General features: G+C 34.4%; 2 protein-coding genes across 2 annotated transcripts; one reads left to right on the top strand and one right to left on the bottom strand.

Annotated features, from left to right (window-relative positions):
• The first annotated feature begins 18,536 nt into the window (after nt 1-18,536).
• On the top strand, nt 18,537-21,377 carry LOC129899208 (photosystem I reaction center subunit VI, chloroplastic-like). The gene is made up of 3 exons (XM_055974118.1): nt 18,537-18,838; nt 19,534-19,660; nt 21,039-21,377. The coding sequence occupies exons 1-3, from the start codon at nt 18,708-18,710 to the stop codon at nt 21,216-21,218; spliced, it is 438 nt and encodes a 145-aa protein (XP_055830093.1). The 5' UTR covers nt 18,537-18,707; the 3' UTR covers nt 21,219-21,377.
• A 71-nt stretch (nt 21,378-21,448) lies between these two features.
• LOC129899288 (rop guanine nucleotide exchange factor 12-like) lies at nt 21,449-25,024 on the bottom strand. The gene is made up of 7 exons (XM_055974236.1): nt 24,339-25,024; nt 23,920-24,036; nt 23,636-23,790; nt 23,477-23,551; nt 23,141-23,401; nt 22,675-22,995; nt 21,449-22,413 (listed from the first exon to the last, which is right to left on the bottom strand). The coding sequence occupies exons 1-7, from the start codon at nt 24,625-24,627 to the stop codon at nt 22,003-22,005; spliced, it is 1,629 nt and encodes a 542-aa protein (XP_055830211.1). The 5' UTR covers nt 24,628-25,024; the 3' UTR covers nt 21,449-22,002.
• Nucleotides 25,025-27,547: the final 2,523 nt, after the last annotated feature.

The raw sequence follows: 27,547 nt of genomic DNA, 5'->3' as shown, positions 1-27,547 counted from the left end.
ACCCAATCCAACATGAATTCACATATCACAATCACACCCATAATGAATAGACACTCACATTTGGACAAACAAGTAATACATTCATTGCATGCAATTTGATCACAAGGTGTCATTTGAATTCATGTTCTTTCCTTATTCCAAATAATATGTTATACATGCAATACTAATGAAGTAGTTGATAGGCACATATAACACAAATGGGAAAAACACAGTCACCACCTACCTCGAAACAAGCCTTGAAAACTCTAAAGAACTATAACTTTCCCTTTTTCCAATGCCTTGGCTGGTTCTTGGTTAAAAAAATAGAGAATATAAGTAATAAATGAAAAATGACCTAATTACCCAAGTTATATCAAAATCCTAACCCTCGACCAATTTCAAGATTATCTCCCCCAATTAGGATTTTTTCCATCATTAATTTTATGCCAAAACCTTTCCCCAAGTACATTTCTATAGATTCTAAGGTCTAAGAATCGAATTACACGTTAGAGGAATAAATTACTTACTTTTAACAAAGATATTGGTGGAAAAATCAAAAGAAACAACCCTAAGTCTCCTTTGCTCTTCAAAAATGAAGTTGTAGCAATAATATCATTTTTGGGACTTCTCCCCTATTATGTCCCTAACTAGCCCGCTATAGCGGCCCCCACTATAGCAAGATTATTCCCATCAAATTAGGCCTCACGAGTATAGAGACTCAGAATTTGTGTCCCACGCCCTTATTTCACAACACAACCTCAAACCTTGACGTTCTAATACAACTATTTCACGCCCAAATCATTTTTGGGAGTTCTACTTTCCTAAATTTGATTTTGTTAAGCCGTACAAGTTCCTTAATGTGTCTTAGATATTATATCAAATAATAAAAACCTAGAAATTAATTCTAATCTATTACCAAATTACCCTAGACCTCATGTAAATCAGATTTCGTCTAAGTCTAGCCTAGTCTCAAAATTTCTAAGTTAATATTCAAAAGTTTTTTGCTCAAAATTTCTTCTCTATTGGCTTATCCATAATCATACGAATAGGTCATTACAATAGATACCAATTTACCCATTGCTCGTCTCTGAGTGATCAAACATGAAAAACTAGGGTAAGGCAAGAATAGAGTACTACCTGAATCATCAAACAAATGAGGGTACTTGTCTCGCATGTCCTTCTCAGTTACCCAGGTAACTTTCTTAACTGGACGATGCTTCCATTGTACTTTCACTGACTTGATATCTTTAGTCCTCAACTTTTGGACATCATGATCAAGAATTGCAATCGGTGTTTTTTCATACTGGAGACCTTGTCTAGCAAAACTGAATCCCATTTAATAATATAGTCTCCATCCCTATGGTACTTTTTCAACATAGATACATGAAATATGGGGTGGACTCTAGACAAGTTAGGCGGTAGAGCCAACCTATAATCCATTGGCCCCACACAATCAATAATATCAAATGGGTCAATATAGCGAGAGCTAAGCTTGCCTTTCTTGCTGAACCTCATAACTCCTTTTATGAGTTATACTTTAAGAAGTACTAGCTTGCTAGCCTAAAATGTCATATATCACACTTTAGGGTCTGCATATTCTTTTTGCCGACTCTGGCTACTAAAACTTTAGCCTGGATATTCATTACTTTGTCCTGAGCATCCTTTACCAAATCGACTCCTAAAGGTTTCACATCTCTAGCCTCAAACCACTCCATGAGCGATCTACATTCTCTCCCATAAAGTGCTTCAAATGATGCCATGACAATGTTGGAGTGATAACCATTATTATAAGAGAACTCACACAAGGGTAAGAACTTACCTCAATTGCCCCTAAAGTCAATCACACAAGCTTCAACATGTCTTCCAATACCCAAATTATCTTTACTAATGAACTATCAGGTTGTGGATGAAAAGATGTGTTGAAATTTAGTTGAGTGCCCAACTTCTCGTGCAATTTTCCCCAAAAATTTGAAGTAATTAAACTGCATGCCACTATCTGAGATTATAAAAAGGGTCACCTTGTGCAACCTTACTATCTCTTTAACATAAATGTTTGCCAAATTTTGAGCATTATAATATATTCTGATTGGAATGAAGTGGGTTGATTTAGTCAGTCTATCAACCATGACCCAAATGGGGTCATACTTTCCTAAGGTTTTAGGAAGACTCATTACAAAATCCATGGCTTTTCTCTCCCACTTCCATTCAAGAATGAGCATTCTCTAAAGCAAAGCTGCAGATCTTTGATGCTCATACTTTAGTTGCTGACAATTTTGACTCTTACCCACAAACTCAGTTATGTCTTTCTTCATTTCAGACCATCAATAAAGACGTTTCAAATCTCCATACATCTTGGTCAAACCTTAATAAATGGAGTACTGTGAACCATGAGACTTTGTAAACAATGTTTTAATCAATTCATCAACTCGAGGACAAATTTTATTTTCCTAAAACTGAGCACACCACCAGCATCAAGAGTGGCATCTTGAGCCTTGCTAGATACTGTCTTCTTTCTAAGATCACTCAAACTCTCATCTTCGAACTATTTGCATTTGATCTCCTCAATAAAAGAGGGATCTAACATCAATACTGGCCAACACCCTACCTTTCTTATAGATTCCCAATTGCATGAATCTATTCTCTAAAGCCTGAATCTCTCTAGTCGAATACCTCTTAGATGAAACTAAATAAGCTAGATTTCTCATACTAACGGTCTTTCAGCTCAATGAATCTTCCACCATATTGACCTTATCTAAATGGGAGTAAATGGTGAAATCATAATCTTTGAGTAACTCTATCTATCTTCGCTGCCTCAGATTTAGATCTTTCTGAGTGAACACATGTTGCAGACTGCAATGATTAGTAAACACCTCACGCTTGACACCATAGAGATAATTTTTCCTGACTTTGAGAGAAAACACTACCGCTTCCAACTCCAAGTCATTGTCATAACCCAAGCTAGGCCCGAGGTGTGATACGATGATCAGAATCCCAAAGGTTCCCAAACAATCCTCTTAGCATATCATATATGTGCATACATAAGGTAAAATAAGCAATAAGACTAAAAGATAGATGCGGGAGTAAAGTCTCAATGTGAAAATTCTTAATAGAAGAGAGAAAATCTCAAATAGAAAGATAACATAAACTCGATGAACATCCAACATGCCTTTACTAGTCTAGACAGGGGCATACTAGCTCGCCCATGATAAGAGATAAATGTCAAAATAATGAAAATAAAATGTCTTGTCCTCGAATATGTGGATTCACGAATAATAAGAATAAGTAAGCTCAACTCTAGCCATGAGTAGGATGTGCATGATGATCATCCGACCCTACATTAGAGTACAATGTAGGCAAAAGTATGTGTTAGTACATGAAATCCACTAAGTATATGAGAAGTATGCATGAACAATGATAATAGGACATAATCAATATGAGCATGGAATGCATGACCAATATCTTAAAACATGAGTAAAACATTAAAAGCATTTAAACATCATAATACTATGGTCAATGCATCAAAATATCATAATGAGAACTTATACATTTTTATATAACTTGGTGTGGGATAGGACCTTTAACTGACATATAAGATCATGCGAGCTATAACGTGAAATTTGATGTATCTCCCACATCAAGAAGAGAGAGGCTACTTTGTCAAGATAGACTCTGTAAGAACCTTTCTTTAACATTGAGCTATTTGTGGATCTAATAGCTAGGCCATATTGGCATAAGAAACCTACATCGGCAACGCAGTTAAGGACTAAAGGTTGCTACTAAGATTTCCTTGGGTAGCTACTTTGGCTATCGGAATGAACCCCATCTTAAAGTCCTCTCGATGCTTAGTCATTATCCCAACAGAATTCATGAAAACATAGTTATTAAAATCATTACGAAAGATAATAATAGATATCAATCCTCATCATAAAATAATTACAAGAGTAACTCATTAACATGATTGATATATAAAAATCCATGAGTTTGGTGAGAAAAGTCTTTCACCTCTTTAACACGAGTGTGTGAGGAAATCTCATCAGAACCTTCATACATTGCTACATTATCGAGATCATCATTCATTATTTTCATGAGTCATTCATAAGCCTTGATAATCATTCATAAAACATTCATTGAAATCCTTTACAATTCATGATCATAAATCCTTGAAATCATACTTGAAATTAGCATATAACATAGGTACATGAAAATCAACTTGAAATCATAAAATGTGATTTGAATTATGTATAATTTGATTAATAGTCATAAGATAAATTATAATTAAGATGGCCTAATGCAATTTTATGGAAATTAGGACTTAGAAGGAAAAATTCATAAAAGAGATTTGAAGAAAATCTTGGGACTCTATGGATGAATTTTCACATACCTTGATAAATTTGAAACCCTAAATGCAGTGAATAAGGAGACTTGAACTTAAATTCTCTTGAAAGTTGCTTGAGGAAGAAGAAGACTTTTGAGAGAGCTTTAGAGAGAAGATTTTGTGATTTGGGTGTTAGGGTGAGAATGAGAGAGTTAGGAGGGTTAGGAATTAGTTATAGGTTAGGAATAAAACCATAAAAACGTCCAAATACATTAACGAACCAATAGAATAAAGACCAAAAAACCCTTAGAAAATAACTGGGTGGACTCTAGAAAGAAGGTCACCATGGCCTGTGAAGCTCATCACGGTCTGTGGTGGTGGCCGTGGTCCTGAGGGTGAGTTTGTCTTAGGAGAGCTTGCCTGGACAAAAGGGAACCACGGCCAGTGATGCTCACCACGGGTCGTGGTAATGGTTGTGGTCATGAGGGTAGACTAAGCTTGAATGGGTTGACCTCCACGGAAACCACCATGGTACGTGATGCTCTCCATGGGTCATGAACATAAAGCATAGAGTGGACTTATCAAGAACCTTGAGGGACTCAGACCATAGGACACAACCATAGCTCGTGGTGCTTTCCACGGTCCTTGAACTCTCTCGTGGTCCTTCACCCTTATGTCCCAACTTTCAGGGCTGGACCACATGAGCTTTCCATGGCCCGTGGTCCTCTTCATGGCTGTAGAGGGCTCTGTGAAGTCCACCTGGTGCCCAAAATGCTGAAATATTTTGGGAACTTCCTTTAAACTTTGTTTTTATTTACTTTCCTGGTTTTACAGTCATGTGTCGGGTAATTCCTCTAATGAACTTTTAGCTGTTGCGAGGTATAAGCTATGACATTCTTATCCTACATCAATGCAACATCCAATTCCAAACGTGAGGCATCACAATAAACAGTAAAGTTTTTACCTTCAACTAGCAATGTTAGAATATATTATGTGGTCAGAAGAGTCTTGACTGCCTCAATATTTTGGGGATCTACCATCACCCCTTCTTTCAAAACCACAAGCCCCAAAAAGGCAATCGATGATAGCTAGAATTCACACTTATAAAATTTAGCATTTAATTTCTGTTTTTCCAAGATATTTAGAACAATACAAAAATGATCTTCATGCTCTTCCTTACTCTTCGAGTACACCAGAATGTCAGCAATAAATATAATTACAAAGGATTCCAAGAATAGTTTGAACACCCCATTAATCAAACTCATGAAAGCTATAGGTGCATTATTCAAACCAAACAACATTAACAAGAACTCATAATGCCCATACTGAGTTCTAATTCATTTTGGGTACATCTCCAAGCCTAATTTTCAGCTGACAATAGCCTGACCTGAGATCAATTTCAAGAAAACTAGAGCACCCTACAACTGGTCATATAGATTATCTATACAAGGTAAGGGGTACTTATTTCAAATGGTGATTCTATTCAACTTTTAATAGTCTATACACATTCTCATACTGTCATCCTTTTTCTTAATAAACAAGACCGGAGCACCCCATGGAGAAGCATTAGGACAGATAAAACCCTTATCAAGGAGCTCTTGGATATGAGTCTTAAGTTCCCTTAACTCTGTCGGAGCCATGCAACAGGGAGGGATAGAGATTGGGCGAGTGCCTATCCTCAAATCAATACATAAGTCTATATCCCTATCCGGAAGCTTACCGAGCAAATTAATAGGAAACACTTCCTTAAATTCAAAAACTATAGGAATAGACTCAATGAAGGGAGACTCCGCATCAACATCTCGAATATGATCCAAATATGCCAAGCCACCCTGCCCCACTAGCTTCCTAGATCGAACAAAGGATATGCTCTTGGTTAGCTTAGGCGTGTGAACCATTTCCTACTCTAACATTTTCCTCTCTAGGATCTCTAGAGCCATAGTTTTAGTATTATGGTTAAACACAACACAATAGAAAACAACCATGTCATACATAAACTCACATTGAAATCAACCATATCCAAAATAATCAACCTACCCAAGTCTAAAATCCCATAAACAAGAGAAAACAAAGCACGATACACATGGGTGACTCTGAAAAACTCTCCAACAGGGTTAGAAACATGGATGGGGGCATCAATTATATCACAGATCAATTCAAAATCCAAGGCAAATTGAACTAACACATAAGAGTAAGTACAACCTAGATCTAATAAAACACAGCCATCCGGTCGCAGATAATTATAGTACCTTTGATCACTGTATCAGATGCCTCAGACTTTGTCCTGCCCGAAAAAGCATAAAAATGTGCCCTTTCATCCTGATGGGCAACCTCTCTACCTAGTTGCACTGCTCCTCTGCCTGTATTACCATTTTCTAGCCTCCACGACCTCTCTTATTTCCTCCTCACCCATTTTGTGGATGTCCTCTTCTGTTATTACCTCCACCCACCTCTACCACTTCCCTAGTCTGTTATTGTGATGGATCAGTCATGCAGGGGTGAGGGAATTCTCTCCTTATATGATCTAGTTTTCCATAATTAAAGCAACTGTAGTCAAAGGATGGCTTGCTGGTTGAAGAATATAAGGCTCTCTAACCACCCATAGATACAAGCATGGCTGAATGAATAGGTCGGACTGCAAATGCCTATCGACCTGAACCTCTAAAGTAAAAACCATTGTAGTTACCTGCATGTTTGGGCTTCTTCGCCAAAGCCTTGGTTTTCCCATCTTGTATAACTCCTTCCACTTTCTTTACAAAATCTATCACTTTATTGAAACTTCTACCTGCAAAGGTCATGTGAACAAACAAAAACTGAAATTTAGGATTCAAACCTTTGACGAACAACTGAATTCTCTCTTCCTCAGTGCTCATCAACTACATAGCATATTTGGACAAAGCATGGAACTTAGCCTCATAAGCGTCTACAATAATACTTACCTTGCTCAAGATCCATGGACTCATCTTTCTTTCGGTCTCTCAAAGTCTGGGGTACATACTTCTCTAAAACATGGAACTAGTCCAAGTGAGTAGTGGCAAAACTGATGATCAACATTCCACAAGTCTCTCAACCACTATTTTGCCTCCCCTTGAAGCTGGAAAGTCAAGAATCCAATCCCATGTCGATGCACAATACCCAACTTGTGAAGCCTCTCATAACAACTCAAGATGAATTCATAAGCATCCTCATTCTCAGAATCATGGAACACGGGAGGCTTTAGCTTCAAGAACTTAGTCAGCATCTTGTGCTTAATGCCAGTCATCACTTGGCCCAGAAGTGGATGAAAAAAGGCATTAGTACTAAATTCTCCATCTATCTTGGGGACTGTAGCAATAATATGATAACTGACTGGAGCTTGGGAAACTAGAACCGTGGGAGTGGCTCCAGAACCGGTCAATCCACTCGAAAAAGTCAGTACATATTGAACAATCCCTGAATCTAAAGGGGAAAGTCCTATAGCCCCAGCCTGTGCTCCCTCTTATGGTTTCGCATCCTCCTCGATCTCAATCTATGTATTCTCTCCCACCTCATTCAGGGGCTCGATAGAAGGAGAGGTCTTTTTCGTTGGTATGTTCTCATCTTGAATTTTACTCCTGGCAGGTGTTGCTCAGCCTCTGCCCCTGCCATTTCTTCTCACTGCTGGCTCTGTTACTACCCTTACACTATTATGACATGTACTAACCATCTGCATACAGAAGAGTAAAGAGATTAGATACCAATTGGATTACCAAATATCAATTGGAATCAAGTTATAACACGAAGGGGGAAAAAAAATTGAGAGATTTCCTAAAGCTTTGTAGCCTCTCAAAGAAACGTACAGACGTCTCTGTGCTGTTCCACAAGACTCTACTAGACTCATTTTGTACAATGAGATCAACGAACCTAGGGCTCCGATACTAATTTTTCAGGACCCCAATCCGTTGTGCGGCACCCATACTAACCCTTTAGTGGGAGAATAAAAACTGACCAAACTAGAACACAACTATTAACCCAAACATGCATTTAATGAGTGAAAATAGATTAAATATAGTTTAAAAACTGAGTTCCCTTAAACTTAAGAAATTTAACAAAATAATGCGGAAGTTAACTCCCTAAAACCTGAAAGTCATTGTACTAAAACTCTACTAAAGATCTAAGGTAAGGGGGTCCAACCCTAAAATAATAAACATAAATAAGAGTGTAAAGGTCGAAATCTGAAAAGAAGGACTAAGAACTAAGATGGATCTACGGTAACCTGAAAGAGTTGGCTCACTCTTGAATCTGACAATCAATGATCTTCTATCTGAGGTTTTTCAACAGTCATTGAAGATGCCATGTATTAAGCAAATAAAGAGAAAATCTAGTATCAATACACAACCACAATGTACTGGTAGGATCACGGGACCATTTTCAGTAAATGAGATATGAACAAGAAACCACAACATTGTAAGACAACAAAATATATAATCATAAAAAATTTATGTCAACTCTTAAATCATTATACATGTAAATATGCTCAAACAGTCAACAATGGTCCTTTCATGCAACCCATACATAAACTTTTAGTGTACCGACGTGGTATCGTCCCAATAGTTAGTGTACTGGTGTGGTACCCGATCCAATTATGTGCTGGCATTGCACCCGATCCAATTGTACCAGCATAGTATCCGATCCAAATGTACCGGCGTGGTATCCGATCCAACATGAATTCACACTTTACAATCACAAGCACAATGAATAGGTACATACACTTAGACAAACAATTAATACATTCATTGCATGCAATTTCATCACAAGATGTCAGTTCAATTCATGTTCTTTTCTTTTGCCTAATCATATATTATACATGCAATACTAGTGAATTAGTTAACATGCACATATAACACAAATGGAAAAACCACAACTATCACCTACCTTGAAACAAGCCTTGGAAACTCTAAAGAACTAGAATTTTCCCTTTATCCAATACCTTGGCTCGCTCTTGGTGTAAAACGATAGAGAATGCAAGTAATCAATGAAAAATGACCTAATTTACCCGGGTGACATTAAAATCCTAACCCTTGACCAATTTCATGATCATCTCCCTGAATTAAGGCTTTTTCCGCCTTTAATTCCTGGTCAAAACCTTCCCCCAAGCGAATTCCTATAGATTCTAAGGTCTAAGAATCGAATTACACGTTAGAGGAATGAATTACTTACCTTTACCGAAGAGATTGATGAAAAATTGAAAAGAAACAGCCATAAGCCGCCCCTTGCTAACAAAAACAATGTTGTAACAATATTAACATTTTTGGGACTTTTTCCCTATTATATCCACGATTAGCCCGCTATAGCGGGATTATTCCCGCCACAGTAGATTGCACTGAGACAAAGACTCGAAATTTGCGTTCCAAGCCCCCATTTCACAACACAACCTCAAACCTTGATGTTCTAAAATATTTTTTTCACACCAAGATCAATTTTGGGAGTTCTACCTGTCCAAATTTGATTCTGTGAAGTCGTACGGGCTCCTTAATGTCTTGTCTATCATTTCAAACAATCAAAACCCAGAAATCAATTATAATACATTAGTGGATTTTCCTAGACCTCACCTAACTCAGATTTTGTTCAAGTCTGGCCTAGTCTTGAAATTTGTAAGTTACTACTCAAAAGTTTTCTGGCCCAAATTTGTTTCCCATTGGCTTATTCATAACAACAGGAACAAGTTGTTACAATATATAAAATAAATTTATTGCTCAAGTATTATTATTAATATAAAGAAAATATAGTTTAACTAATTCGTTCTTTATGATATATTCTCTTGTTTAATTAATTTTCGTAAATATGTTTTAAAAGAAAAAAAATGTTTTCATCTCTATTGTTATTCATATGACATATATATCGAAAAAATTGTTTTGATATATCCAGATTAAAAAATATATTTTCATCTCCATTGTCTATTAGATTTATTTTTTTTGAATCACAAGCTATGTTAAAGGTCTTCATTACAAATATATAAGTATAGGGGGGAACATAAGTACTAGAGAAAACATGCTTTTTATGAAATATTTGGGAGTATACATCCGTAGTTTACCGTTCATCAACTCTAGATCATATATTTGGGAAAATCATGCACCCTAAATATAATTTAATGGTCAATAAAATAAGTTAAAAATCATGAGGTCTCCTATTAATATGACTGGTTCTATCTATTTTTTTATTTTTATTTTACATAATAAAGAAAATCGTTACACAAAAGTTGAAAAAAGAAGAGATGGGAATGAAAAAGTGAAAATCTAACCACGACCAGACCATTGTATAGAAGATTCCCATTAATATTGTTTATAATTTTTAGTAAGATTCTAAATTTGAATGAGTGTACCACCATACTTTTAGAATAACTAGATTTAATTTTATATCTAATTATATATTTTAATTTTTCTTGTAATTGTTTTATAAAAGCAAATTGGGCACAAAAAAGGTAAATCATTAAAAAGTTGGATCAAGTTAACATACTTAGGTAGCTTACATTGATAACCTAAAACTTTATCAAATAACGTTTTAAAAAAGAAGAGTTTTTTCAATGAAATCATCAACTTTCTCCCTGAAAAGAAAGAAATTGATTTTATTTTTGATTTATTAATTAAAAAAATTACTAAAAAAAACAAATGAAAATATAATTCAACAATTCTATACGGTGAGATACAAGTAAATTTTATTGCATACTTAAGATTACTCAATCCCTTTTGTCTTGAGCAATCTTGGCTTCAATCGAATTAACTAATGATTATCATTTACTCGATTTTAATCCGTTCAAATTTTATTGAATCTTCAACGTCTCAACAAAATTAATTAAATAAAAGAATATATCATAAAGGACAAATTAGTTATTATATTTTCTGTATAAAAAAAAAACGTAAGCATAACCATAGAAGAGGTAAGTTTAACAATATCAAATTTGAGGGAAGGTTTATGTAATTACTCTTTTTTTAGGTTACAATGACTATGTTGATATACTACTCTAACTTGACTGACTTTATAGATATACTATTCTAACTTGAGTACTTTGTTGATATAAAACAAACACAAGTAACTTTGGTAGAAATTTTACTATAGTTAAATGACCTTCTAAGATATTCACTCGTGACCTGTGCTAATGTAGTATTAATCCAAAGGATAGACAGTGTTGAGTGAGGAGATGATGAAGTAATATATATATATATATATATATATATATATATATATATATATATCATAAACCTTTAGACTCTTAGGACAAGTTTGATGTGACGGATAAAATGAGATAATCATGTGCTAAATTTTCAATACCTCTTTAGTCCATTATTTAATTATAAAGTTTGGAATTATTTATCCTAAGATTAATAATTAGTGCTGAAATTTGTTATTCCTTCACGAGGATGAAATAATAATTCTTAGATAAATCTATCCCAAATAAAATAGTTAAAATAACAAATACACTCGTTAAATCCTTTTTATACATTATTTTCCACACCCTATATAATTATAGAGAATATTTATCAAAATCTAAAATTTGGTGTGATGACACTCGTCCTATCCCATCATGACAATTCAGCCCAAACCCAACAATTTTAGGGAACAATATGGAAATTCTAATTATATCAAATAAACAAAAGCGTAAGTCTTAGATAAACATCTGGTTGTCACATGCACAAGCCACTAATAAATACGAAATAAAAGGTAAATACAAGTCTCAAATGTCTTTGTATCTCAAGTAGAACAAATCGTAAGTAAAAAGGACAAGGGAGATCGTCGAACATCAATCAACTACCTATCAAGTTACCTCAAAGCCTCAGAGGATAAAGAATTACTCAAACTCACTGTCTAGGCTCAAAACCTACACAAGTATAGAAGTAAGGAGTGATCACCAAACAACACGGTACCCAATAATCCAACTAACAAAAGTTGGCAAATCTAATTAAATTCGGGAATCCCTATCATCCCAATCGAACCTCCATAACTACAACCTGCGCAGAAAATCAACCCAACCTTGAGTTCAGTAAGATAGGTATCACAAATATCACATGGATCATACACATAAGTCAAAACACACATATAAATATGCAAGGATATGCTCATATACAAATAATAATCGAGCATCAGTCATAATCGCTGGCAATGACCTTGGCATCACACTCTTATCGAAAATGACATCGACATCACACACTCGCCGAAAATGACATCGACATCACACTCTCGCCGAAAATGACCTCGGCATCACACTCTCACTGGAAAAGACCTTGGCGGCACAATTTCATCGAAAAAGACCTCAGCATCACACTCTTGCCGGAAATGACCTCGGCATTACACTCTCGTCGGAAATGAACTCGGCATCACACTCTCACCAGAAAAGTCCTCGACAACACAATCTCATCAGAAAAAAACTCAGCAATATAATATCACCAAAAATGACCTCGGCATCACAATATATCCGTCTCATCGCAGTGTCCACAAATAAAATGCAATCAACATGTTCACACAATAATTATGAATGACAAGTTCAAGAAGTTCACAATCACACTGAAATTATCAAAGCATTTCATCAAATACACATCTATATCAAAATCAAGGCGTTTCACACTTTCACATCACAAGATTAGCACATATTGACTTTTTGTTAACCTCATCTTTTAACTTAGATTAATTCATGTAAGAAAATAGACCACAAACCCTTTCCCATTACTCCCAACACACAAGAAAGGAAATTCAGAAATTCTACAATATTTAACGAAGTTTTAAAAGTTCACTTGCCTCAATTAATCGAATAATCACTTCAAAACTTGAGCCTTTTGTAATGTTTTCGAATTATAAAAATCTATTTAAAAACATAATCTTCATAAGAATACCAATCAGTGACACCCCTATTGCAATATTTATTTTCAGATTAAAAATTGGATCAAAAAGTCATCCCGTGCCATTAAAGTCAAATCTAAAATTTTTTTTAAGATTATGTTCATTCATAATAAAAAAAATTACATGTCAAATTTCAGCTAAAACGGATTGTTATTCGACCCCCAAATCAGGATTTTATGTTAATAACTCTAGGGTTATATTTTGTTAATTCAGCATTATTTTTTCATAAATCTACCCTAAAAATATGTTCATAATCACATAAAATTTTAATAAAAAAGACGAAAATAATTATTTTAACGCTTTGGAATAAAAATTTCTATTTTTCTCCTCCTTTCCTTTTCTTTTCCCCCTTTCTTTTTCTTTTCTTCCTCCTAATCTTTTTTTCTCCGTTTCTGCTTTCGGCGGCTTCTGCCGTTTTAGTTTCTCACGTAGGCCATCAGACCTTAACTTATAATTTTTTTTCCTGTTTCCTTTATTTTTTTCCTTTTTTATTTATAAAAAACTTAATTTTTCTCCTATTTTTTTCTCAATATTATTAGCAAAAAAATAATTCTTTATTTTATTTAAAATTTATGTTATTCATTTTCATAAGTCATAAATTATAAATTATAAATTATTTATAAAAACTATTCAAAGGGTTAAAAATTGGAAAGTCAATAAAATTCACAAAATAATTAGAAGGGTTGTTACATTTTGTTAATAAACAATTTATTTTTAAAAATTATGCATCACACATTCACTAAAAATAATAGCAGAATAATTAATTTCAACATAACTAATTTTATCATAATTTTTCTTCAAACAAACGACCCTTAGTACCAGTTTTAACTTTTAGTAATGACTTTTATCTCTCCACTAACAAATTCTTTCACATTTAATAATGAATTTTTTTAGAAATGGGTGAAAAGGTAAAAAAAAAAATGAAAGATAAACGAAATGTTGGTCACGGAGAAGTATCACATCACTTTTTTATATATTTAATTTTATTATATACATATATTTATTTATGTGTATCTCCACAATAAGTTATAATACTTTAAGAGGCCGTTTGGTGTGAAGGATAACACCAAATAATATCGAGATTAAATTATGGTGGCACTTAAGTTGGTGTTTAGTTGAAAGTCCAGAATAACTTATTTCGAGATTAATAAATAGTACCGGAATAAATTATCCTTTCTCTTAGGTGGTAAACTAATTCCAGAATAACTTATTCCGAAATAAAATAGATAAATGACAAATATATCTCTTTAAATATTTTTTATACCTCACTTTTCACATTCATATATATTAACATTATTTTTAATACCATATATAACAACTTTCAATCCTTATTTTTATGATAATTCTTCATATTTTTTCTATTAAAAAATTACAATATATAATATAATCTTTATTTATAAATTTATATGACTATTCTTATGTTTATTTATATTTTGATTTCTCATTAATCCTTTTTTACTTTAACAAACTTAAAATGAAAATTCTATTTTTAAATTAAATAAGAAGAAAAAATTATTTTTAAATACATACCGACATCATAGAAATACACACATAAAAATATTTAAGGTGAAGACTATGAAAGATTTATTTTAAGAATGAATATTGAATAACTAAAGCTCGCAAAGAAAATATAAAAAATTAAATAAAGTAAATGATATTTTTGTAAACAAACAATTTATTCTTAAAATTTATGTAATGCATATTATTTTGAATACAACAAATCAAACATTCAATAAGAAATAATCTCAGCATAATTTATCTCATCATAATTAGTCTCAACATAATTTATCCCATCATAACTGATTTTATCATAATTTGTATTCAAACCAAAGGACTCATTAAAGGCTTGAGGGTAAGTTCTAGTATATTTTGATTTATTATACAGTTTATTGAAGATAAGATAATGGGCTTAAGTTCCATCGCAGCATAAGGACTAGACATTGACTTCTGATTCTTTGTGCATCATGGTGATAAGAGTTGAGTGTGAACTCCAATGCACTGTAGATTTACACACTTTTATGTGTGTAAGATATTGGACTCAAGTATCAATGCGTCATATTGATGATAAAATAATTACTAAGTTAAAATAATATGTTTTTTTGATGAAAATAAAATAATTACTAAGTTAAAATAATATGCTTTTTTGATGAAAATCATGAAGTGATGTTTAATTTTCTATCCTATTTTGACTTGACATAAAATTTAAAAAAGTAAAAAATATTTTTGAATCTTATGGTCTTAAATTAAAGATATGTCAAATGTATTAAAACGATCTATAATCTAGTGATTTCAAACATATCATGAAAAAAACTAAAATAAAAAAATTGCTAAAAAGGAAAAGAGACAACTTCTTTTGAACCAAACTAAAAAAGAAAAAAAATAGCAACAAAGAAAGTATATTTTTTTGAGAAAATATTAAATTTAGGCATAATACATAAATATGTCATTTAACTTGACCTCATTGTATATATATGCCCTCCAACTTGTGTCAGGCTTTGAGCCTACAACCAGGATGTGGCCGGCATTCGAAAATTATTTCTGATCCAAAGCGAACCCTTGGTCTGGCTAACTAACTAACTCAGCAGAAGACTCAACTCATGAAAATAGTAATTTAAGTGGGCAATTCAAACACCATCCATAATAGATAAATAATAAATTTAAAATACTCGAAGTGAAATATAGCTCAATATCATAATTTAATAATGAAACTATAATCTAAAAACAGACTCTAAAAGAATCATTCTAACTCAACTCTGACTCTATCTATGAAGCCCCTAACTGAATCGTAAAAAGGTGCTGAGACAAGTCTACGTCTATCTCAAAGAACTACTAAATGATAAAAGAATGACTTGAAAGAAGATAGCTCCTCCAAATACAAAGAGGTCTCACCAAAAGTTGGAGGAGTAGATCCTCAATGATATGTGTGTTGATGATCTCTAATGCCTGTATTTGCATCATAAAAAATGTAGGTCAGATGAAGTCAGTACATGAAATGTACGAGTATGTAATAAAGCTGAAAAGAAACTTACTCAAGATACCCAACTCAACTCAATTGAAAGGACTCAACTCTGAAAACAACTCTACTCGATAAAGCATGTAATGTATGTAAAACCAATGCTTTAAAAGATATGTAATAGTGAATGCAACTCAGTATATTAAAATATAATATTTTACTTTTACTTCATTAGGAAGTTTCTCTAACTGACAACCATCACTTACGATGTAGTGACGATACAACGAAGCGATGTCGTTGCCAAATCCATCCAATACTTTGTCAATATAAAGAACATCACATCTATGGATCCACATCAAACGTCCTATTATTTGGGACAAGTGAGGAATCACCCGAATCATCGGCACGATCCTATCCTACGCTGCCTACGTAGTTTATGGAGTTTGAGTTGCCTCTAATCTTACCCAAATCGGTGCTCAATACTACTCCTAAACTATCATTATGCTCATGTATATATTAGTATACGTCAAGTGAGTGGCTCAAAATACATCTCATCTAGTCTCATTGGACTTTTTCATCAATTTAATTACATCGTCTTTTCTCATCATCATCTCTTCTCTTAATTATAGATAACATTAATCTCAATCGTGCTTTTGAAACATACATCAACTTCTTAGAATATGACATTCAAAATGATTTATAACTCATGCTCGAAAATAGACATCAAAAGACTTCTTCATCTCAACAAAATACTAACATCATTTATACTCAACAGTTCTCATTCTCAAAATAGTAATTAGAGACTTCTCAAAATAATGCTCAAAATAATAGTTAAAAGACTTCTCAAAATAATGCTCAAAATAATAGTTAAGAGACTCCTCAAAATAATGCTCAAAATAATAGTTAAGATACTCGTCAAACTCATGCTCAAACTCTTTCTCGTTTAAACAATTGTAAATAATCATTCTTTTCTTAAAACAATGCATAAAATATTAAGTGCAAAACTCAACTAGGGTTCATGGGGATGCAAACATGAATCCATAATCTCAAAAATTCAACTCATGAAACTCATCAAGGTATATTTGAATATGTACAAGAACGCAATGGAATTTATATCGAAAACTCAAGAATTCGCGTTATCGGAATTAAAAACTCAATCTTAAAACTCAACTTGACTATATAGATATGTAGGGCACGAGGACAAACTTAGTCCAACGTTCTGATAGACTTACATACCTTGAACGCTCCAATTGAAACTCTAACGTTGAAGAGGAATCCCAAAAGTTTATTCTTGAACCTTGAGATGAGTTCTTGTCTCCACTAGATATGGGATGAGGATTTGATGTTTGAATCTAGTTAAGAATTCACAATTAGAGATTGAGAATGTTTAGAAATACTTGAGATACATGGGAGGGACATACCTTGGTGTTGGAGATGGAGGAGAGGAGATAATTTGAGAGAAAATAAACCCTAGGTCGTCCAAGATAAAGTTTATAGTGACCCACCGACTTATCTTAATAAATAGAGTAATTTAAAAATCTAGACCCTCGAAATTGGTTTGGCGTGGTGCGCTGACGCTATGGGCTACGTGCGGAGAACACAACTAGTTAAAAATATAACAAGCCTGCTGGAAAAATAGCTTGGCGCGGTGCGTCCACGCTACCAGGCGCATGGAGCGCATGGCCAAATCTGAAAGTCCTTCAGTAAAACATACATAACTTTTTACTCTGAGCTCCAAATGAGGCAAACTTGATAGCATTGAAAAAAACACTCATAGACTTTTAATTTTATAGGTCATAGTCCACCTCATTCTTTATATACAAAAAGTTATAATCACTTAAAGTTGACCATTGCATGAACTAATGTGAAAAACTTAACCGGTAAAATGGTTTTGAACTCAACTCAGTGTTAGAGGTCTCTTATGACCCTAAACCATCTTTAATACAGTTCCCATTCATTGTAATGAACCTTAACACATAAGCATAAGTAGGACACCGCCTGGTTCAAGCTTAGATACTTAGACGAAAGATTCAGATTCTATAAGGGAAAGTTGTGGGGTGTTACACTTTGAATGTGCACAAGTAAGCATTTAAACTTGTATAAAGTTGAACAAGTAGAGATATGAGTCCTATGTGACATAATACATGTAAGACACCACGTAAGACACAAATTCTCATGTAGGGTGTCATATAAAAGGTATATGTCTATTTGTTCAGTTTTATAGAAGTTTAAATATCTACTTGTGCAAATTCAAAGTTGGAGAGCATAAATATAAAATGAGGCTAAATTAAAAGACATATTTATATAGTATGCCTTAAATTTAAACAAACGCCAATTAAATTCTGGTTACTTGAGCAGCCTTTGCCTAGGCCTCACAAAAGAAGTGACAAATTACACCAAATTCACAATCCTCAAAGAGATAGGCTTATCCAGCCTCAACATATGTGTCACCACACAAAGGAAAACTCAATATCTTTAGAAAGATACCCATTGTGCCACGTGTCTTTTGGGATCCATGAAAAACTGTATCCTTTTGTATAATCCATGCCAACCCAATAATAACTGTAATATACCTAAAACTAGTTTAGCTAGTGTGAGGTGAATTAGAGGATGGCATCTTTAGCAACTCTTGCTGCTGTGCAGCCCACAAGTAGCGTTAAGGGCCTAGCTGGAAGCTCCATTGCTGGAACCAAGATACATGTTAAACCATCTCGCATTAATGTCAAGTTTACTAAATTCAGGTATTGTATTCAGCTACATATGTCGAAAATTAAACTACATATATAGGTTAAATATTATTCTTTTAGTTTCAATTTGTTTAACCTATTTTGATTTGACATAAAATTTAAGATAGTAAAAAGAATTTTTAAATTTTTTGGTCTAAAATAAAGATATGTCAAATCTCAAATGTACCAAAGAATCATTTAATCTTGAGTTATTAAACATGTTAGGTAAAAAGTTAAAATTATAGAGTAAAAGTAACGGCTCATTTTTTTGAAATAGATTAAAAAGTAAAGTAGGTTAAATAAATTGAAATGGGAGGGAGTGCTTTTATCCATATATATTAAATCTTTAACAACCTTAAATATCCTTAGCAAAATTACTGAGTTAGCCACAGCTCATAATGTATAGAAGTCAAACTCATATACTAAGGATTAATCAGGTTTCTAATCCCACTTACTCGCGGTTATTTATCTTTTAGATGTGTAAATCTTTTGTATTGTGTATAGAAGTTAAACTCTGATACATAGGAGTACTTGGGATTTACATATGAGTGTATTTAACCTGTTGTGGAAAGTCACTTGCCTTATTTTTTCACATTTGATGATATCACTTATGATGAAATTCATTTATAGTTATCTTGATCTGATTAGTGTAAATAAATGTATATTTTGATTTGGTGATTATAATCTGATTGATTATACATTTTCCCTAGGTCTGGTTTTGTGGTTGCAAAGTATGGTGACAAGAGTGTATATTTTGATTTAGAAGACTTGGGCAACACCACTGGCCAGTGGGACTTGTATGGTTCAGATGCACCTTCACCATACAACTCCCTTCAGGTATTTGATCTTTTTTTCCCCTTTAAACAGATTCTTTGTTGCAGCAATACTACATATTTCATTCCGTACTATACCATAAGCACTGCTTCATACTCTGATTGACCTTTTGAGGAGTTTGTAATGTGATGCTTTTGATCGGAAAAGAGATGGGAGTAAAAGTTGAATTGCAGTTGGAAAAATTTAGAGAGAAGAATTTGTGGTGCCTTTTTGGATATTTTGACCAGATGCAATTGATATATTTATCAATGATTTTTCCTCTATAGTTTTCAACATTTCAGTATATAAGCATTAGTAACTTTTTCAAGTTTAAATTCAACTTGTCATTCATTGGTATTTTAAGCGAGTCTTGACTTGTTGTCTTTCTTAGGTTCAATTATGTTGATGGGAAACTTTATGTGTTTTGGTGTATTTGAGCATGTGTTGAGCATAACAAATTGTATTAACGACCAAGTCTATACAACAATAAAAGCATACTTAGTGTAGTCTCACAAGTGGAGTCTGGGGAGGGTGGTTTGTACGTAGCCTTACCCCTATCTTGTTAAGGCCTATTTTGGGGTTGAGTCAGGGCCAGGTGCCATATCTTTACATGGTATCAGAACAAGGTTCATACCCACTTGGGCTCCCGGTCCATGCTCCAGTTGGGCCTAGGCGTGAAGGGGGGTGTTAGAATAGGTAAAGAGTCTCACATTGGTTGGAGAATGAACTGGTGTTCTTCTTATATGGATTTGGACAATTCTCCCCTAATGAGCTAACTTTTGTGGTTGAGTTAGGCCCAGGTACCATATCTTTACAACCCTCCACTCAAGTAAAACATAACAAATAGGGTATGAAAAGGAAATACAGTAGAGACGAAGCCATGTTGAAAATAATTGATGGACAAGTCTATATAAGCCGAACTAGCTTTCGTGAGGATTACGAACACAGCCTGGAATTTCCAGACAAATTATTGGAAAATTGCTTTGTCTGCTTAGGGTCAGTACTCAGTAATGAGCATAAGAGCTATAAGTGAAAAATCTTAATTTCTCACCTATGCAGACATTAGTGTCTTCCGGATAGAAGATGCAATTGAAATGTTTCCTTGTTACTTAAGCTCATACGTGGATCCAAGACATTAAGTCAGTGGTTATATACCTACTACTTCCCTGTGGAAGCATACTTATTCTACTGTCTACACATATGTTTTATAAAATTTTCATATACACACAGAGTCGAATGCACCAACTACTTCGCATCCACCACTGCTTCAACTAAGTGTGTGTACTGACAAACATTAAGAATTTGCTTGTCATGCTTGGAAGGAATGAGTGAGTCTGTGTAAGCATAGAAGTTGGTTGTGTTATTGTGCTAACTTTCTCTTGTATTGCGTTGTGTTTGGTAGAGCAAGTTCTTTGAGACCTTTGCTGCTCCTTTCACCAAGAGAGGACTGTTGCTCAAATTCCTGATATTGGGAGGTGGCTCAACTCTTGCATACTTCAGTTCAACAGCATCAGGGGATATACTACCAATTAAGAAAGGACCGCAACTTCCACCTAAGCTTGGTCCACGTGGAAAGATCTAATTTCTTTTCAATCAAGCTTTCTCAACCTTCATTTTGTAATTGATGTATCTGTCCCCAGCTTGTAAGTATTCTTGAAGCCTACGTGAGACCTTTGTTACAAGAAGTTAAATCTTATGGCATTCGGTTTATCTTGTTGCAAAGTTGGAGCTTGCTTTCTAACATGGTGTCTTATTACATTCAATTTATCGTGCTGAGATGCTACTTCTGTCTGTTCATGTATGTGTCAATGCCCATTTAATGTTTTTAATTAACCTTTGTTTAGGAAGTCAATAACCTACTTTTACTTCGAAGAGGCCTTTGGAACTTCTTACTTCACTAAAACTGGAAGCATCATTAAATTTGGATCACCATGTCAAGTCACTGACTTCATATTTGCTCACTGTTTCTTTCCAAAGGAGAAAATTGAAAGGAAAAATTACTTATAAATTGCAAAGGAATTGCTTTAAATCCAAATTTTACACTATATCGCCGTGTAAACTCAAAGTTGCAGATTACAAAACTCTTTTGGCAGAGGCTATCCACGGTAAGAATGGACTATAAAAAAGTCCATAATTTCCGTGGTTATTTGTCAACGAGGTGACATCTTCTGCAGAGTTGATCATTTCAAAAAGTGACACACCAGCAGTCCTACTAACTAGATATTCCCTATTTACAATAGGAATGACTTAGTGAAATCCTAGGTGTATGTGGTTCATCTGAGTATGTACATTTGACGCTGATTGTCACTTTGATGAATTCCTCTTTCTTGCTTCTGATGAGTAGATCAGTGTTCTGCAGAGATCATTTAGTGGCGTGCAGTTGGACTTCTAGCACCAACTAAGTTATCTAAGTAGGAAAGTCTCTTGTTTGTGACTATATTAGGTGGTTTCTTTGCATCAATGTCTATGTCTTCCGTCACGTCTTTCTTTGTGTCATTTTCTCCTTGTTCCACTGTCCAACCCATGAAATCCAACAATGTCATTGAAGTTGGATTATCTGCAGCGTTAAGCTTTTCTACTTCTTCCCTGGCATTTGGGAAGCTGCCTGATGGTGATACGCGTAGCGAATCTCTTAAAGGAGACCTCTTTACTTCAGCACAGGAAGGATTTTGGGCAGTAGCATCTGCTTGGAGAACATCTTCAATCCGTGACATGACTGTGTGCGCCCTGCTCTCTATTATTCTTGAATAGCTTTCTAAAATAGCTTGCCCCACATCCTATAAAAAAAGAGAGAAATTATAGGTTATAACTTAAAAGGCCAACAACTAGATCCTTTTTAGTGTTGCAGCATTATGTTTGAAGCCATTAGGACATCAGGAAACTAAGTTAGGGAACAACAAATATGAAATATCAGATGGATATTCTGGTTACGACCAAAACCATCCAATTTGATATCATACAGAAACAAGGAACAGCCCTAAGATTCTCAAGAATATCATTATAATTTTTATGGTAGATAAATAGAGGTAGCTTCTTACCTCATTGTATTGGATTTTGCTAATGTCTAGAGATGACTGAGGAATTCCAGGGAAGCGCTGCTTAAGAATAAGCAAGATAGTCTCTGCTCTGTCTTCAAAGATTTCTCTCTTCTCTACACTAACAGCAGAACCCCATGCTGACTTCCCATCTTTAGAGGTCATCTTTCGTCTCCAAATAACTACAGAAGCCTCAAGTTTGTTCTTGAGGTCTAAAATTTTATGTTCTGAAGTCAAGTCCATAGTTGTGAGGAAGTAGTCAGGATCAAAGTACTCATCAGTGATACTCCTATAGATCGCATCTCCAAGACTTGCTCTCCCATTCTACACATAAGAAGAGGAAATATTAGTGTGATGGTACATTTATATAAAACTTAATAGTGTGATGCTACATTTATATAGAACTTAATAGTGTGATGGTGCATTTATATAAAACTTGTAAGTTGAAGATTTCCGTTTGTTCTTGTACCTTAGGTAGGGAATCTATGTAACTTTCAGGGATTTCCATTTCTAACAGGATTTGAGCATTTATGGCCATGGCTGCTTTAAGAACTTGGTTTACTGAATCCTTCTGAAATTGCAGCCATTTCCTTGTAACATCAGACAAGCCATTAGTGGGAACCTTAGGAGTCGGTATCCACCATTTGTCATCGCTCCTTCCTTCCTGTGATTCGTCATCATTTGATACATAGGAGAACTCATTTTGGTCTTTAAAGCTATCTAAGCAATCCTGTAGGTCATCAATCCAAGCTTAAGCATCGATAGTTATAGATTACATTAGTTTGAAATGAAGGTTTTCTCTTACAAGAAGCATAGCATCTAGCTTGCGTAATGCTGGAACGTTCATTTGAAGGTCAGTTCTCTGCTTTGTCACCATAACCTGACAAACAAAATTCATGTTTTCTTGTTAGTTGTTAGCTAGATATATGATATACGCGAAGAGTATTTTCTGGGAGAGAGTTACCTCCATGCATGTTCCGTCTTTTGATATTTGTTTAGAAGGAACAAATTCAACAACATGATCTGTTACAGATAACAACCAATCGATTTCTCTTCTCCATTTGGCTTTTCTATCTGCTGGCATAGGTTCTAATCTCTTCTGTTCCCCAAAGGAAGAAGCTGCATTTTGAGAAAAAGAGACAAAGATAGGCGAAACCTTTCATATAATCTCTCCAAAATAGAATGAATGCCATATAAAGTGGAACCGAGTTAGTATATACAGCCTGTGATATGGTGTAATTGCGATACCTGCTAGGTTTGTGATTGCGTTTGACAGTGCCAGCGCAGAAGACACACCCTTTCCTCCACCAGACATATCCTCTCCAAGCAGCAACTTTGCAAACTTTTCCTTCATCAGCTCCATATCTATATTGGTGCCCGAGAAAAAAACAGAATAGGTATATGAACAATGTGGCCAAAAGAGATAAACATTTGGAGGAAATAGAAATCTATACTCCCTTTGGAAACTAGGCATTACAAATGATTGAAAAGTGAGCATAACATTTAGGCTGACATTGAGGCGTAATTGTTGTTATATTGTACTATTATCAAAAGACTTGAGACATTTGAATAGTTTGTCCCTTCCTTGAAAGGGTAAGACCCATGCAGGTACTTTTAGTTCGTGATGAATCATATCTTTGTAAGGACAGAATGAGAAGATGTCTTGCCTGAAGGCTGGCTCTGTTTCGAGCGTGGGCTAGGGACAACGGATGAATCGTTGGACAAACGCAACTTAATAGACTCGCTGCGACTAAGCACACACCCAGTCTTTTGAAATTCAACAGGCTGATCTTCACTTTTCGACGTGGCCTTTTCATCTCCTGAATCGCTGCTATTATTGGTCTCAATAGTCACACTTTTTGTTTCCTGTCCTGTTCCATCTTCAGATTTTCCTTTGAAATGCAACAACCGTGCCTTGCACATTTCTTTCGCTTCCTCAAGCGCTGCTCGAACCATCTTTCTGATTCAAGCTAAGTTAAAATAGGATACACAATGACAATGCAACAATATAATTGTGTTATATGATACTCGAGGAAACGAGGATAAAAGGGAGGTGAAAAGAAAAGGAAAATAATGCAAAGTTTGGCGTTTGGAGAAGAAAAGGGATTTTGCAGGCAAAGAAAGAAGAGAAGGATTTTAATTAGGCAAAGTTTTGCTCTTTTGATGGAGAATGGAAGAGATTTTGGTGTTAGTTTTTGTGGATGGTTGAGAGAACGTGCGGTGCATGTTTTAGCAAATAGGTCACTTTTCTAATTTAACGACTTTATATAGAAACTTCCCTTTTGTTATTGCTATATATATATACACAAAAAATCATTTTAGTTACATATTGTAATTTTTTGACGAAAAAGTTTGGATAATATTATGTGCATGTGCTTATTTGGATGAATATTTGTTTGCTATTAAATAAAACTATAAAAGTCACAGGTCCCTCCCCAAAAATAGATCAAAGGTGTGAAATTGGTATTATTTGTTATTTCTTTCCAATGTCCTATACAGTGTGTTTTTAAGTGACATAATTAGTTCTAAATGGAATATAAAGGGAGAGCCTCCAATCCATACTACCTTAAAAGCATGAACTCCTAAATCTAGAAGTTAAATTATGTTTTTACCCTTCTTAAAATTTACTGGTTAATTACCCTAATTTAAAAATATTGATAGTAACCGTCCCCAATCCACCCTTCCATACGAACGGCTGTGTTTCAAACGCTTACTATTAATGGATGCCAAATTACTTCAAGAGCCTGTTGAGAAAAGTTGCTACCATTTGATTTTATTTTCTCCTTAAAAGTTAAATCTCCCAGTGGCTCTTTGTTCTCAGTCATGGCCTTTCTACTACACTTATGCAGTCGTAAGTAATGTGTAAGTTTTATGTACATACCTTAGTAAATTCACTTTCGCCTTCTATACTTGTTTCTTCATGACTATGGATTTCACTGATCGGCCACTATTTGTCTTCAATTTAAAAATGTAAATAATTTTGGAATAAACTCCATATAAGACCGTACCCTTCTTTGAGCAGAGATGGTCTCAAACAGTTTACCAAATCAAGAATGTTCATGTATTTTATTGACTACTTTACAATCAACTGATTGGAATTTACTGATGTAAACGATAAACTTAGGCACTTCCGACCAGGTTTTTCATGCAATTTTATATTCATTCTTCTGCGTCTTAGTCGTTCGGTCACGTATTTCTTTTACTTTTGATGAGAAAAGTGTACAAACTAACTTACGCAACCAATTATTTGGTCAAGTATTCATCTTTTTCATCGCTTCTTTCCTCTATTTTATCAGCTTAGAGTCCGTCTGGATTAACTTAATCTAAGTGTTTTGAAGTCAAAATAGCTTTTAAGCATCTTTGGAGTATTTGGACAACATAAAAAAGTGTTTATAAACACTTAGTTTTAAGCTAAAATGTTAAAAATAAGCTAAAAGTCATAAAGTTAGAATTTTTAGCTTGTGTCTTTTGATTTAAAAGTCAAAAGCCAAAAGTCAATCCAAATAGGCTCTATAGGGAAAAGGCTCAAATAAGCCAACAAATTTTGAGAAAATGCTCATCTATATCATCCATTAAAAATTTGACTCACCTATGTCAATTCCGTTCCGTTTGAGAAAATGTTCATCCAACTTATTTTTATTGGATGTTTCTCTATGCAACAACTTATTTTTGTTGTTTCTCTTTATTTTTATTTTATGTTTATGGATAAAATAAATATCTTCAATAACCTATGATGCGCTTGATGTAATATCAGATGTAGTTATAGTTCTACAATTTTCTATAACATTTGGCACTAGTAGATTCTATCTTAAGATCTAGAGAATATGTGCAATTAAGTGATTTTGTATTTTCTTTCATAAGGTAATTCAGAATCATATTCTACAGTATTTCTTATAATAAAATTTCCCTGATCTAGGCATAATTTCTTTTTAGAAAAATAACGTATGCGCTCATGTCGTATATGCATTGGTGGTACTACTACGGGAACCACATTTATTATAAGAAGACTCATTGGATATTAATTGTTCATTTTTTCTCTGGTAAGTACTCTGTTAGCTATTGCTAAAAATGAAAAGATGCTAAGAAGTGGTGACTTCAAATGCTCTTGTATTAATTCTGACTATTCTCATGTTTTGACCAATTAAATGGTACAATCGCCAAATATAAGTCATCAAATGAGAAACTTAGCTTATGTTTATGATCTAGCCTAAGAATCAACCTTTCTCACTGTCACGATCCCAATTCGGCGTGACTGGCACCCACTCTAAATCTCCGGTGGGAGAACCATTGTAACAGCCCAACAATAAAAATCGAAATATGTACACAAGCTTAGATATGCGGAAGTAGGATATAAACTAAAATAATGACCGAGTCTCCATAAAGTCAACAAAAAGATCAAATATCAAGAAGTGCGGAAACACCCTAGAAAACTGAAAGTCGTTTGTACCAAAACTCTAACAATGTCTGAAAAGGAAATGGAAACACTTCCACAAGAAAATATAATAATAAAGCAGTGTCTAAAGTCTTAGTCTTGGAAAAGGGGACTAGAACATGGAAGAGTCCATGGCAGCTTGAAACAAACATCTCACCCTTGAACTCGAACAAGCTTAATCTTCTAACCGAGGTCTCTCCGCAGTCGGCTGAATATGCCCTGTACTCAACAAAAAGGCAGAGCAAGAGTAGTATTAGTACACAAAAACAACGGTGTACTAGTAGGATCACACAGTTAGCCAGTAAGCGAATCATAGACAAGTAAATTCAACACAATAGGCATATACATATACAGAATAAGCCAACAACATCTCAATATCACAACTCAATGCCTTCCACATGCTATAATTTCACACAAGGGCCCTCTCAAGGGACCTACAAATAA

Source organism: Solanum dulcamara, chromosome 1 (assembly GCF_947179165.1).
Source record: "Solanum dulcamara chromosome 1, daSolDulc1.2, whole genome shotgun sequence".
Lineage (NCBI taxonomy): Eukaryota > Viridiplantae > Streptophyta > Magnoliopsida > Solanales > Solanaceae > Solanum > Solanum dulcamara.
Note: the sequence above shows the minus strand (reverse complement) of the source record. Positions and strands in the feature narration are given on the sequence as shown.

Coding starts and splice junctions, on each gene's coding strand:
- LOC129899208 (XM_055974118.1), top strand. CDS start 18,708: ATGGCATCTTTAGCAACTCTTGCTGCTGTGCAGCCCACAAGTAGCGTT. Junction 18,839..19,533: donor GTCAAGTTTACTAAATTCAG/GTATTGTATTCA, acceptor CATTTTCCCTAG/GTCTGGTTTTGTGGTTGCAA. Junction 19,661..21,038: donor CACCATACAACTCCCTTCAG/GTATTTGATCTT, acceptor TGTGTTTGGTAG/AGCAAGTTCTTTGAGACCTT.
- LOC129899288 (XM_055974236.1), bottom strand. CDS start 24,627: ATGGTTCGAGCAGCGCTTGAGGAAGCGAAAGAAATGTGCAAGGCACGG. Junction 24,037..24,338: donor GAAACAGAGCCAGCCTTCAG/GCAAGACATCTT, acceptor GCACCAATATAG/ATATGGAGCTGATGAAGGAA. Junction 22,414..22,674: donor GCAAAATCCAATACAATGAG/GTAAGAAGCTAC, acceptor CTTTTTTTATAG/GATGTGGGGCAAGCTATTTT.